The following is a 13,982-nucleotide window of genomic DNA, read 5'->3' on the forward strand; positions in this document are numbered from 1 at the left end:
GGTCCCTTCATTGATAATATCAGAAAGCATATCAACGTTGATTTATGAGCCTCTCTTGAATGTGGCATAATCAGGGCTGTGAACAGACTTGCTGGGGCCCGGGGGACAAGACCAACCATCATAGGGCCCCCAACTCTAGCCCGAATTCTCTGGCTACTTGTCCCCCTTTTAAAAACTTCATCATTTTTTCTCGTTCACCTCTATGATCTTCCTCTCTTTTTCTTTTTTCTTTTCTTTTCTGCGCACCCGATTTATGACGACTCGCCATGTTTAGAGTTTATAACCATGACAGATTTAAGTAAATTTCCCGCTTCAGGGCACGTATGTAGCGTAGCCTTAAGAGAGCAGGGTCAAACCATTCTCTGCTAAGACGGGGGGTTGGGGTGTTGTGTAAAAAAAGGAAAATATATATATTTGAAATATTTAATATGCTTTTTTAAGTATATGTTGAGTAGAAAATAATATTTAATTCATCAGGCAATGATTTAATTAAAAAGAAATATGTGAATGTAAAGTAAAATAAATTAAGGGTCATTCAGGGGCCCCTATGGTCATGAGGCCCGGGACAACATACCCGGTTGCCCCCCTCTGTCGACGGGCTTGGGCATAATGTACAGTTTATTTGAACTACCTTCTATACTCACTGTACAACTCTAGACTGGAACCATGTACAGAGAATTCCAGCCTGTATGGACATTTCTGTTCCAGTGGATGTGGACACTGGAGACACAGCATATCTGGACACACATGGACGATTATTTCCTACTCTGCTTTGTGTCTGTTTTTTTTTTCTATCTGACGTGTCAGGGTGGAGTATGTCGTAAAAGTTCAAAATAAAAAACTCAAAACGTTGAATGATTGCGTCCTCAATTGTGATGCTGCACAAGCTCAAGCGGCAACACTTTATCCTACACTTACCCTCTGTTGGTCACTGTGGATTTCTTCAAGTGGACATAGCTGACTGGGAAAATACCCTGTGGACAGAGGAAGGAGCAGACATGTTACTGAGTGTGACAGGATTACGTTCTTAATTCTCCTGCAACGCATAACCAAGATGTACAGTTTCGTGTTATGTTTGTGCCATTAGGTAGAATAACCTAAACTGTCTGAGTGCTACAATTGTGAAAAAAAAAGATTCTGCTGGTGACACGTTAGATGTTAAGGGAAATGCAAGATTACACTTCCTTTATGTGTATTCTGAGCATTTCTGCTTTGCTGTGTGCTAACATTTTCTGCCATGCAAAGAAAAAAAAAAACGTGAAGCCCATACTGATCGCACTCAGTGGAGAAACGAGAGGCAGAGCAACGTGCAGGAGCCCCTTTGTGGCCTGGCTTAGCAGGGGAAGGGCATGAGAGACTGAGCGGTGCCAACTGCCACCCTTGCAGTTCATCTTTCTTATTCTAATCTGCCAGATGTGAAGAATTGGCCATAGTGAGCACAACTAATTCTCTCAGCACAGAGAGAGTATGGGGGCGAATGAATGTGGGCTGCGGAGTACATAACAAAATGGAGGGGTGTTAGTAAGAACTGTAAATAGCTGATGAGAGTAGAGAAGGACAGCATGTAGCCACTAACACCTACATTTACCAGGACTGGACAGCTTTTGTGCTTTCTTTAAAACATCCCAGCAGCATCACATAACACTTCAGCTTCTGACATTTCAGTTTAAAGCAGAGTGGACATTACCTGCTGCTCTCATGTTTCCAACAATGTGTCTGGTGTTTGTGTTTGTGGTGATACTACTGTTCATTCTGCCAACTTCCCATCCTTGTTCTCCAACTTTGTATGATGACTTGAGCTCCGCTACACGTTAGCATGGATGGAGTGTGGCATAAACATCCTTTATTGAACAATCATGGGCAGCATATGTAATAACCATTTACTGCAGTGCAGAATATTGATCTCTGTCGGCAGTGATAGTGTTGTATTATTCTGAGTTCTGCAGCTATGGTCTCTTCTTTCTGAGCACTGTGCAGAGGATTTACTGAACTGAATGCAGGGACGTTCTCTTAACTTTCTCTCTGCCTTGACCAAGGATATAACACCACAACAAGTGTGTGCTGCACGCATGAGAACACACGTTCTTCAGTCTTATGGATTAGAACTACATTGTTATTTTATTATTTTTTTGTTTTAAATAGCTTGTTTTGGTATAATAGTTTTCAGATTACTAACTGCACCATCTGGTGGCTAAAAGAGAAACAAAACGTGGAAAAAGAGTTCTGCACAGTAGAGGAAACAGCACAATAGAAATACAGCATGTACTCAAAGCAATGCTCTCATAATCTGTAACGTGCTACACTAGTATTTAAAAGACATTATAGGGATGGCATGAGCTCATACTAAGGTGTGCATTATACATAGGTGATGCACATACATTCTATTGCTTTTACTATATTTTATATTGTCATTACATTATCTTATATCATTATATTATTGTGTCAAGCTTGAACTTCTTGAAGATGGCACTATGTTTAGAGCTTTTGTGCTGTGAAGTTAGAACTTGGTTTAAATGGTGTCATTATGAAAGCACCTGGAAATACAGGTCAGGGGATTTCTATTTTTGTCCAATCAAAGCTCTATTCAATAAGTTGATCAGTCATTAAGGTCTTTGTTGTCTAGACGAAGTTATTTCTGGGATGCACGTCTCTCAGATCACATTATCATTCACAAAAATGCACTGGTCTTTAATAAAACCCTCATGTGGAGGCCACTTTATATTAAACCAGTTTTACAGATGTTTTGTTGACTTTCCATTTGTTTGATAAAATCTGAGTTAACCTTATGTTAAAGGTACTACGTGGAACTTTCAGAAAACCATTGTTATTAATGACACCTGTGGCCATACACTGCATGGATCAGTGTTATTTGCTTCCTGATGTTGGCTGATAAAGTCGTTTGCAAACAGCAAGACAGCCAGTTTACCAGCCAGATTAGCCCGGGAGGCATATCCACTTAAGACAGCATTTAGCTACTTTGGCTAGCTAGCCTTAGCAATGATAGCTAACATTACCTGGGTAAAACAGCAATATCACAATATGTTTCACATGCTTTGCTGTAACGGCAGGTTTCACTTTGGACTCTGTGTTGTGGTGGGTGCATTTGTTGATGTTAGCGGACTACATTTCTAAGATAATGCTAGCTAGCGTTGCACGCTGAGAGAGGCACTCAGGAGCGCACATAAACATCACTATTTAGGATTTTCTCAAAAAACCTTCCAGAGTCCTTTACATAGAAATCAGTCCACTGTCTGTGAGACTACCGAGAAAGCTGAGGAAGGTCTTTTAAGTTGCTTTACCATCAAAGCAAGTATTACATAGAAATTCCTTCACACTTACATATTGTTCCTTAAAATGCTGGTTCAAAAATGTATTTAATTAACCGCCTTTGAAAAATGCTGTAGAATTAACTTGCACGTACATATTTACAAATGCAGTAGAATGTTTCTTTGCAATCCAAATAGGTTTTTGTCTTTCTGCCTCGTGTAGATATGCGTTTTATTCACTCTAAATTAATCTAAATGCAGAACACTGTATGTAGCCTGCAGGAATCAACACAATGTGAAACCAGTGTTTTGTGTGTGCTGTTGCAATTACCTTGATAGAAGGCTTCTTGGTGGAAAAGCCTCTGTACCAACCTGAAAGAGGAGCAATCAAAAGCATATCAGAGAGCCTCACTATTTCACAATGAAACACACATATAAATGTATAGCTTACAGTGTGTGCCGAAGTACACCATTTTACTGTAGCAACGGATACTTGAAATGTAGATTTTAATGTTATTCTCTCTTGCTATAACATTGCTTGTATCATAATAGCATAACATCATTAAAAACAGATTTTAGTCAGTTACTTGTTATTTTTAACAGTAAACAATGTTTTCTTATACCTAACTGCTCATCAAACTTGTGTACGCTTTGACTAGCCTAGCCTAGCTAACCACCGATACAGCAGGTCTGTCTGTGGGAGATTATCAGTAAGATTTCCACAAAACTGCTTTTCAAAATGATTAAAATATTCTTCCTGACAGGCAAAAGCAAAAATGATGTTTCCACTAATGTGGATACCTAATAGTCAGTTCATTTAATGGTCATGAAATAGTAAACAGACCTGTGGCAGCAGTCACATTAGCTGAGGTTTCATTGGCTAGCAGTTAGCTAAGCTACATCACGGAAACAGTGTGATTGATCAAAAATAACGTTAGTGGCTTTCTAGGCACCACCGGCTGTACTGAAAAAGTGTTGTAATTACTTTAAAATAAATGTTACGTGGGGATAAAATGAGCTCAGTGTGTTACAGCTGGTGGTATTTATCAAGGAGGACATTGAGGCCCTGGGTGAAAAAGACCACCTCACAACAGTAGTGTCCACTTTAAGCAGGCTATCTGATATCTATCTGCAGTACAGAACCGCTATTATTTACAATCAAACACAATAACTGTGCCTCCGCTTATCCACAGGAGATCTGATTGCTTTTACCTTCACTTTTCTCCAGAATCTGTACAGTTTCCCCGATCTCCAGGACCAGGGCCTGACATATTGGTGACCGGAAGTTGCAGATCACTGTGCAGAGAAACAGAAAGAAGTCATGAGACAACAGTGCTGACCAAAAAAAACTCACCTTATAGTAATTATATATACAGACTGTCAGGGGAAATTAAGTTACAGATAAGAATCTCTGCTTGGTTTCATCTTTGTGGCCGCTGAGTAAGCAAAGGTGCATCCCTTACATTGCTGTGTCTCCCCACAGCGAGTGTTTTGGGGTTTTAGCAGCGCTTTTAATAAGCTGTTTAATGCAAACATCTAAGCGCAGTGTCACACAGGAACCACTGCTTAACAAACTGTAAACAAGCTCCCACCCTAAAGTGGGTAGTCATTTTAATAGGCAATTAATTCTTAAGCGGCCTTATTTTTGAGCAATGTTAAGTTAATTGAACTGTATCCCAAAATAGAGCCCACACAAACTGTTAAGTAGTATGGCTAAACGCTGCTTTATCATGTTTGGTATTAGCATAAATCTTCCATGCCCCCTGCTTCTACAGCATCATGCGGTCTTCGACCACACAGAGAAACGTCTTGCCATCTTTTTATCTGTGCAGCGCTGCAACGTGAGCCATGCAACATACAGCACACAAGCCTCAGCAAAGACAAACTTGTTTAATAATGACAAGGCTCCACTGACGATTTTTAAAAACCTACAAATGGTGGCCCTTCAAGGAGGGTTTGGTGTGAATCATTATGCTAATGAACTAGCCAGGGGACCTAGTGAGGGGGAGGAAGAGGAGGAGGGGCTTGGGCTCGGCTCCGTTGCCTGTTTGAGGGTAACAAGTGCTCAGTTCCTGTGCTCGGGTAACTATGGCAACAGATCATCTACAAACTGGAGGGCTTTCTTTCTTCACTGTAACTGCTGCAGGGATCTGGGCATTTTAAAATGGCAAGCTTATGGATGCTGCATGACACTGGAGTTCAAGTCAAGCTTATTGGGCATGTGTGAGAGGAGCAGGGATGGATAGACTTAAAGAGCCTCCTCAACACCTTTTTCAGTCTGCCTCAGGCCCTTTTCCAACCAGGGCTAAGTATTTCCTATTTGAGAGTCCTATTCTTTAATGGCCTCTATTTCATTTGAATTGCAAAACCTGCCCTCACACCATTTGAAAACTCTTTAGCAGAGGCCACGTCAGAGCGAGATGAGATTGTCACGTTCGAGAGAGAGAGATGGGAGCATCACACGGGCTCATATTTTCATAGTCCTCCCTCACAAAACGTCCAGGCTGTGTAAACATTCTTTCATTGTGGCTAAAAGCTGCAGAGCATTAGCATATCCACAAAGCATACCCAACAAAATTCATCTTTAGACTTCAACATGTTGAACGTAGGATGTTGGAAGGACTGGCGGGACAGGCAGCAGAAAATGTTGGCAAAAGCAAACATTTCGACTCAGCCACGGTATATCAGCCCAGACTGTCCCTCTATTTAGTTGCATTCATAATCCACATGGCATCTTATGGCCGCTATTGTGTAACCAGTAACTCACTGGGAGGAATTATGGTGCTTGAGCACAGGAGGAGACTCCTGCTGTCCTCCACTTTCCTCTCCACACCGCCATTGTTCTATGTATGACACACATACATCAACTCATCCATAACGTAACTCGAACACCACCTGCATTCATCTACTCGTTCACTATCGAAAACAACTCTGAGTGAAAGTTTGGGTTTAAGGTGCGAGCCTGTTCTTAAATGGCGGTCATGTACTTTCCCCTGCCTGCAAAGAAATGAAAAAAAATATCTTCCAGCTGCTCTCACATAACAGAGCAGTTCAAGTATTCTGTATTTTAGGAATGTTTTATTTGTTTTGGGTTTTGAACAATTCAGCACGAAGTAGAAGTGACAACTACAGAGCACAAAATACGCTTTGGTCCAGACTCTGTGCGGGGGCCACTCAGTTCAGGGCCCTGGTTTATAAGATTTTATAATCCCCCCACTATGACACCACACAATACAAGACTAGAATTCACAGTCTGAGAGGCTACAGCTCTTACAGTAGAGATAAGGAGTTCCCAACAGTGGCAACTTTACAGCATGACGAGGGCTGGATTGTTTTGAGTCATCTGGTCATGACTTTCAGCTGCGGTTAAAGCAAAGTGAAAACGCTGACGGCAGCAAAAAGATGATTATCAACTTAGCAAATGAACAAAGACCAGCAACAAGGCCATGCAAATAGCTGAATCATTCTTCCAAAAAAACTACAGAAACAGTGAATATTGACATGTCATTTTCATATCACTTTTATCGCTTCAGTGTACGCTTCCAACACAAGATATAAGATGTGATGATCACAAGGAGCAGGCAGGAGAAAAAAATGCATATTACCTGCTCCCTTCTCAACACTTCATATACCATTTGTGAACATTTACATACACTTATTACAATACAATTATTCTGAATTCCACAGTTTGACTCCACACACTCTGCTTTAATGTGGTACAGCGAGTTTTAAAAATCAAACTTCCTTCTATTACCTTCTATTCATGAGTTGATATCAGCACAAACAGTCAACAAAAACACTCAGGAAATGATCTGTTTTTGGCTTTAACGTAACTAATAAGGTTTTAGAATTTAGCTAAATGTTTCAGTTTTAGTTCCTGACTCTTGTTCTTGTTGTTGGTGTGTCCCCTTGAAGCTTCCTTGTCTATAATATTGTATTGCCCTCTTCTGCAGGATATATAGTGGATTTATCTTATTTGTGTATGTGTTGCTTCATACCTCCACACAGCAAGTATGCTAAAATAAGTGAGAAGTACAACATTTGAACTGTTCCACTCGAAATAACCAAGCAGAGCTCCGACCTATAGCTGGGCAGTATTCATTTTAAAGAAGAAGTGTGAGGAAGCAAACAGATTCATTGTTATAGAATACATGTTTTACTATTTAACTCAACGCACGCAACATCCTGTATTTCCTGTAAAGATTTATTCTTCAGAAATCTACAAAAAAAGTTTTTATTGCCTGAAAACAGTCTCTTCGGGATCTAGTTTTCTGTGTTGGCGTGAAGTGAGAACAGAAGCTGGAGCTGATTTTCCAAAACAGCACATAAAAACTAAAACAAAAAACAAAAAAAAACGCAGCACTCTCCATGGTGTTAAAAGACAGAGTTGTAGCACCCACCACAAACATTGTGTCTATGTTGAGAGGTTTGCCTTGCATTACAGGCAGTTTTTAATGTGTTCAAGCCACATTACTAGCTCTTTGTCATCTGCAATACTTCCTGCAGCAAAACCACTGATAAAATATGCACATATGTCCAGACAGAAGGTGTTCACTACATACTCAATAGGAAGCCAGACTGAGGCACTTAAGACACAAAGTGTCTGAGGATGACCTTTAACCTTTTTCCATTGTCTGACCAAATCTAATACATAAGCTCTCATTTGTTAAAACCATATATCAGTCTTTTACAACAGATGAAGAGAGGTCAGTCTCATATTCATAAAAATGTTTTCTCTCTACGTGTAATATAGTGAAGCTTAAAACACAACATGCATGGCCTGATGACCTTGCTTTAGAATCAGTGAGAGGCTCATACAGCGCAGAACTGTACAACGGCCCCCGGGGGAGAAATGAGCTGCAGAGAAAGCGGAGATGTCATCAAAAACCTGCCAGTACAACAGTAAACACGATTACGGCTTATAAATTATATGCTATTTTTTTTCAGAACAACTGAGTGCTAATGGCACCACTGTACCGAGAAACCATTTATTAAAGAGGACGCTGTGCTCATCTAAACCACAGCACTGAAATGAATTTACTTTCTTGGATTTCCTTTTACTTCCAGTCTCAATCACCACTGGTGCAACTAAAGCTGAACTGCTAAAACCATTCCGGTAATGCAATGTGAGCATGCAGACCACGACGGTCCGGCTCTCCTGGCTTGAGTAGTCCTGTCCCAGATCTAGCTAAGTTAAAAATTACACAACGCTCTTTGGGCTTCGCCCACTGAGTCATGTTGTTCAGCACGACTTGAATGCACACTCACTCACTCAGAGGCATTACTGCACTGAAGTCTTGCTAAACTAGGGATTTCTGCCACGGAGGCAGAGACGAATTTGACCATATCTGATCCCAAGTCAGTGTCACAGAAATGTAGGCATGCTACCCAGCTGCAGGGGTCGTGTAGCTGCATGAAGATGACCTTATTATAAAGCATTTTTTAATAACGGTGAACATGACTATCACACATGCAACAATACATATTTGCGCATGTCAGTTAAAAGTACAAGACTGTGCTGAATCAAAGAAGCACTCAACAAAATGAGGCTAAGCAACTTTACACTGCGGATCAGATTAAGGGTTAAAATCGCAGCTAAAACCACGAAGAAATGCTACTTTGGGCTACATTAATCTCTCTAATCCCACCCTCATCTGAACATTAGCTCTATCTTTTGTCCTGTCATGAACACGTTTGATCCTCGAGCTGTCCGTTTCAGATAATGGTGGCCTAGTCTGCTTGATTATTTTAATGCGCTGCTACAGCAGTCTGTGTCTGAGCCGCGTCCATGTGGCCACAGTTAAAGCCAGCTGATTCATTCCACTCTCATGTGGGCAGGTACTGACTTACACTCAGAGCTCTTTCCAATAAAAGTGTAAATAAATTCTCTCAGTATTGCTGCTTATATGAGAGAGATCCATCAGTGACTCATTTGCAAATAACAGAATGAAAAATAAAGTTCAACACACAGAACCACACCATTTGAAGAGGACTGGACTGTGGACTGATTAGTGAATTAATGCTCATACTTTTGATCATCTATTAGTAATGAAATTGCAAATCTTTACAATTTAATAGCTTAGATGTTCTATTGCATAATGATTATTTACTTTGGGGTACTTTTGACATTTTACAGACTAATTATTGATTCATTAACAAAACAACTAATTATAGATTAATCAGTGATTAAAATAATCATTAGTTGCAGTTCTAGAGTGGAAAGAGCTGAGCGGCACCACGGCACATTCATTCCAGGCCTTTGCTGCCACGTTGTAAGTGATTTACAAACCAACGTTACTTCCTGCATAAACGCAACCAAGAACAACATAATGAATAGGCAGCGATTCTAAGAAGGACATTAACGTTTCATGAGGTGGTCTCCAACTGCTTCCTGTTTAGACGGAGCCCATTAAGACAACACAGGGGAACACAGAGGCCTTCTAGGTTTCATATCGGTGTGTGGTGATACTGGTGAGAGACAAAATAAGCAAAGAAGCAAAGAAGATATGCAAAATGGTGCCACTAATAACACAGATGAGGCAGGGGGAGATGGGATAACAGGCCATGCATGAGGCTGCACTGAGGCCGGCAACGTGGGCTTCATCTACAAGAAGGCTGGAGACCTCTTATGTTATGCGAGGTGTGCCTTTACAAGGTACAGTATGTACTGTGTAGGTACACAGCTCCCCGCATTTCAGCACCGTGGACAGCGTCATCTCCACATTTCAGCACCGTGGACAGTGCCAGGTCACCCCACACCGACTGATGCGGAGGCTGCACCGAACTGTTGCTTCCCCGCACAAAACTACCTCTTTCCTGCCTCGTTCCTCATCCAAACCCCCCCACCGAAAACATTTGCACTTGAAAAAAGACCTGCAGTGGCTCTAAATGGAAGGACTACAAGACGATTAATGCGATACGATTACTGTACAGCCACTAGAAGTGCTGATGTTTTTGGTGGATTTGCCATCGGCATCTTTATGAAGTGGTCATGACAAATGCAATGATGCCTCCAAAGTGTATATGTGTATATGTGTGGGCGTGTGTGTGTGTGTGTGTGTGGCGGGGGGGGAGTATCATGTGCAAGGCAGCATGAGTAGCCCTGCAAGTAACAAGCTGTAGAGCATCTGGACATGACTCATTCCCTATAATGAAAAGCCTCTATAGTATAATCATACGCTATAGACACTTCCGCCGTGGCTGTAGGGTTCAGAAGCCCGTTTATATTCACCGTATGGCTCCTTGTGGCGTTATTTTTGCCTCTTCTAGTTATTAGACTGCATGCAGCTCGCTTTGTTTGTTTTTTATCATCATCTGAAAGGTGAAATGCTGATCTTGCATTGGACCCTCTGCCGGGGTCAAAGTGCGCACACACACACACACACACACACACACAGAGGGAGGAGGCGTACAGTGTGCTACAGTGCAGTCCCTGCAGCAGCAGCAGCAGCAGCAGCAGCAGCAGGGTTGTTTTCTGTCTACAGGTAGACTCCAGCTTCACTCCAGCCTACACCTGTTGGAGGGACGCAGTCACGATGCCCCCTCGTGGCTTCAACACGAATCACCCTTTTTTTCCCTCCTCCCCGCTTCCTAACTCCCCCCTCCACATACGCTCTTAAGAAGAAAAGGCTAAAATGCTACATTGACGCATTTTTTTTGACAACACCACAAAACTAAGAGTAGGAGCCTGATGTAAAGCACCGCCTGCGGTTGTGTACAGACTGCTATAGCATCTTTAAAGTGGTGGGTTGTAGGCTGTATCATCCCACGCAATTTCCCTTTCTATGCAGTCACTGGCCTTGTATATCAGCCATTATAAGTGTATGTGTTTTTCATTGGGTGTAATAGGCATAACAACAGAAAAAAAATGGGCTGGATAGCCTATGCGGGGTGCCGATGAACAAAAACTGGGTGTTTCTCGTGCAAAAAAAAAAAAGCTTCCATCACAACGCTGTATGATTAAAGTCAATTAAAAAGCGAGGAAGCAAACGTCGTAAATTAACAATAACGGGCGCAATGGACTCACCAACTCCGATTTTCTCCTCTTCTGTAGGTATCCACATAATTGGTTATTTTCCCTCCGGTAGAGCAAGCCACATTATGTCGATATCGTGAGATGATGCTGCTAAAAAAATGTGAGCTGAAGGCTACAAATGATGCTGGCTGCTCGTGCGCGGGACTACATGTCTCGGCCGGAATCAGTATCCTGACGCTCGTGTGTGTAAAAGGGGGGAGGAAGGACCGTCAAAGCCTCAATATCTCCGCTCGATTATGTCCCGGCGTGTGTCTCCAGTCTGATGCAGTCTCCGTGTCCACCTAATGTAACGCACACGCGCGTAGGGCGGCACGCACGCACGCACGCACGCGGCGAGCGTTTTTTTTCTGCTCTCCACAAAAGGTGCTACTGCAGCCGCATTTCAAGTGGAAACCGCGAGAAATCTTTTCCTCGAAGCTTATTTATTTAATTTCTTTGATTTTCTCTCCTTTTTCCCCCCTCCCTCTCAGCCAATCGCGCTCCAGTCCAGCTGATCCACAATAGGCTGCTCAGCCCGCGCGCACGGGCTGGATCGGTCGGTAATTAGGAGGTAATAGGTCGCGATATCGCTCAGCGGTCCCAACTGTCGAGCAGGTGAAAGGAAACGCCGAGGGAACTGCAATGTACCATAAGCTGCGCCATCTTCACGGTCGTCACATGACTCGTTTTTGTCAACACTGATGTGTCAAGCATTTGCAAATATATGCGCCCTCTCTCCCTCTCTCTCTCTGCGTGGCAGTTGCATCCATCACAAACACAAACTGCATTTTCTCCTGCTAGGACGCTGGATGGTGGCTGGCAGTCTGCCTTTTTTGATTGAATGAGTCGCTTTGGGGGGGCCGTTGGCCATAAAGTCGCTCCCGGTGTTACAGATCAGGCCAGGCCATGTGGGGAAGCACCTCCTGGTTGAGTCATTTCAAAGAAGCGGACCCACTACCGGCGCTGCTTTGTCATAGTGCAGTCATGCTCCCACACAGATGAGATGCAGCTGACTCCTCACGGCAGATTTCTGCCAGGGATGTGATTGATGGGTTTGGCAAACTGTGGATTTCCCATCAGACATACAACACACCACCGCTGGCTGGATTACACATGTAGTTCACATGAAATAGATGATGAAAATCACATAAACTTGACACATGACTTAAACTAACTTCATATTGTTACTGTGAAACAGGGGTGTGGATATGACCTGGACTTCACCTAGGATATGATTACTGCCAAACATTTTGTTCCCTCCTCTGTGACAGCAGAGTATAACCTGTAGATGTGGCTGAATTCATATGAAGTGGTATTAGTGTTTAGTTATTCCGTAGATTTTATCTGCACACATGGAACATACTTAATCATCTGATGGCTTAAGAGTCAAATGTATATATACCGAGTCAAATAAAATACTGCAATCAGCCTATAAAATTCACACCATGTGCTCCGACTGAAGCAGTTTGCCTGGAAGCTGACTGATTTGAACGGTAATGACGCATACTGCATGTGATGCAATGAATTCAGCTGAGACTTGTGCACAAAGCACCATCGTGTGAGGTTACGGCATCGCCCGGTTTATCATGCAGCGAGTCACTACTGTTGAAGTAGTCTGCGGGGGTAAAGACGATCACTATGCATATTACTTCGCTGCGAAGCTTCAAACCTGTGAAGCTGACGGCCTACACAAATCCATCAATATGGGAGACTCATTTCTGTATGGATGAAGGGGCAGAAGGCTTTAAGGCACAGTCTGACGTAGAACATACTTAATAAACACAGACTCACACTGTTACAAACCAGATGAATATACAGTATTGGAGCAAAAAGCTTTGTCATACAGTGTCTCACCCACTACTTATTGCTCGTCTGGTCATTTCAGTGCACTGAGCTGTCTTGTCCTATAGACAAGGCAATCATGAGTAGAAAAATAGAGTAATTTGGTGAATATTGAGCGTCCAGTGAGTTTGATGTAGTGTGGGAGGGAGGGCAGTATTCAGCAGGGTAATTTCTCTCCATCATAGCAACGCTGTGACTGACTCCCATCTGTCTATTACTTCAAGTGGAACACTGTGGGCGGTGTTCCAATCACATACATAAAGCTGGAGGAGTGCGGGGCGTTTTACAAGCTAAATGTGCATCCCGGCTAATAAACACTGTAGAAAAAATAAAATGCAACAAATTATAAGCTTCTGTAATACTCGCTGGAAATGTGCTCCAGTGACACCACTGCATGCAAATGGTAAAAACCTGGCACGATAGGTGTTCTACATGATAAAATACTTGCAAAATGCCTTGTGCATTTATCATTTTTCTAACTGTATTTTAGTTGTTTGGCTTGGGAAGAGCAGCGGCTACATTTAGCTCTGATGCTGCAGCGCTGTGAGGATGAGACTCAGGTCCACTGCAAACAGGGACTGCCTGATACAGTGAGAGCCGCTATCTGTTTCAACACTCCCAAAGCCAGCAGACAATAAGAGCCAGCCGAGGAGGTAATAAGAAGCATGCCCTACCAACTCATCCATCACCTGCCTTCACACAAACGCACGCATTCTTATTCCTTCACACTCCCCAGGATCGTGCGTTTCACGCTCTCTGTGCTGCCTGTACAAATAATCACAGTGTGTACACATGGACATACACGTGCCTGCGCAGGCACGCGCACACACGCACAATTTAGAAGACTTATTTGATCCTTC

General features: G+C 42.6%; 1 protein-coding gene across 1 annotated transcript in view; it reads right to left on the bottom strand.

Moving 5' to 3' along the window:
• Window positions 1-11,329, bottom strand: part of LOC121612687 (dedicator of cytokinesis protein 3-like) — a 51,905-nt gene extending 40,576 nt beyond the window's left edge. Inside the window, exons 1-4 of the mRNA XM_041945730.1 lie at window positions 11,293-11,329; window positions 4,479-4,562; window positions 3,598-3,638; window positions 919-974 (exon numbers count right to left, since the gene is read on the bottom strand). Coding sequence (XP_041801664.1) covers window positions 919-974; window positions 3,598-3,638; window positions 4,479-4,562; window positions 11,293-11,329 — 218 coding nt within the window. The remainder of the gene's footprint in view (window positions 1-918; window positions 975-3,597; window positions 3,639-4,478; window positions 4,563-11,292) is intronic.
• Window positions 11,330-13,982: the final 2,653 nt, after the last annotated feature.

Source organism: Chelmon rostratus, chromosome 10 (assembly GCF_017976325.1).
Source record: "Chelmon rostratus isolate fCheRos1 chromosome 10, fCheRos1.pri, whole genome shotgun sequence".
NCBI lineage: Eukaryota > Metazoa > Chordata > Actinopteri > Chaetodontiformes > Chaetodontidae > Chelmon > Chelmon rostratus.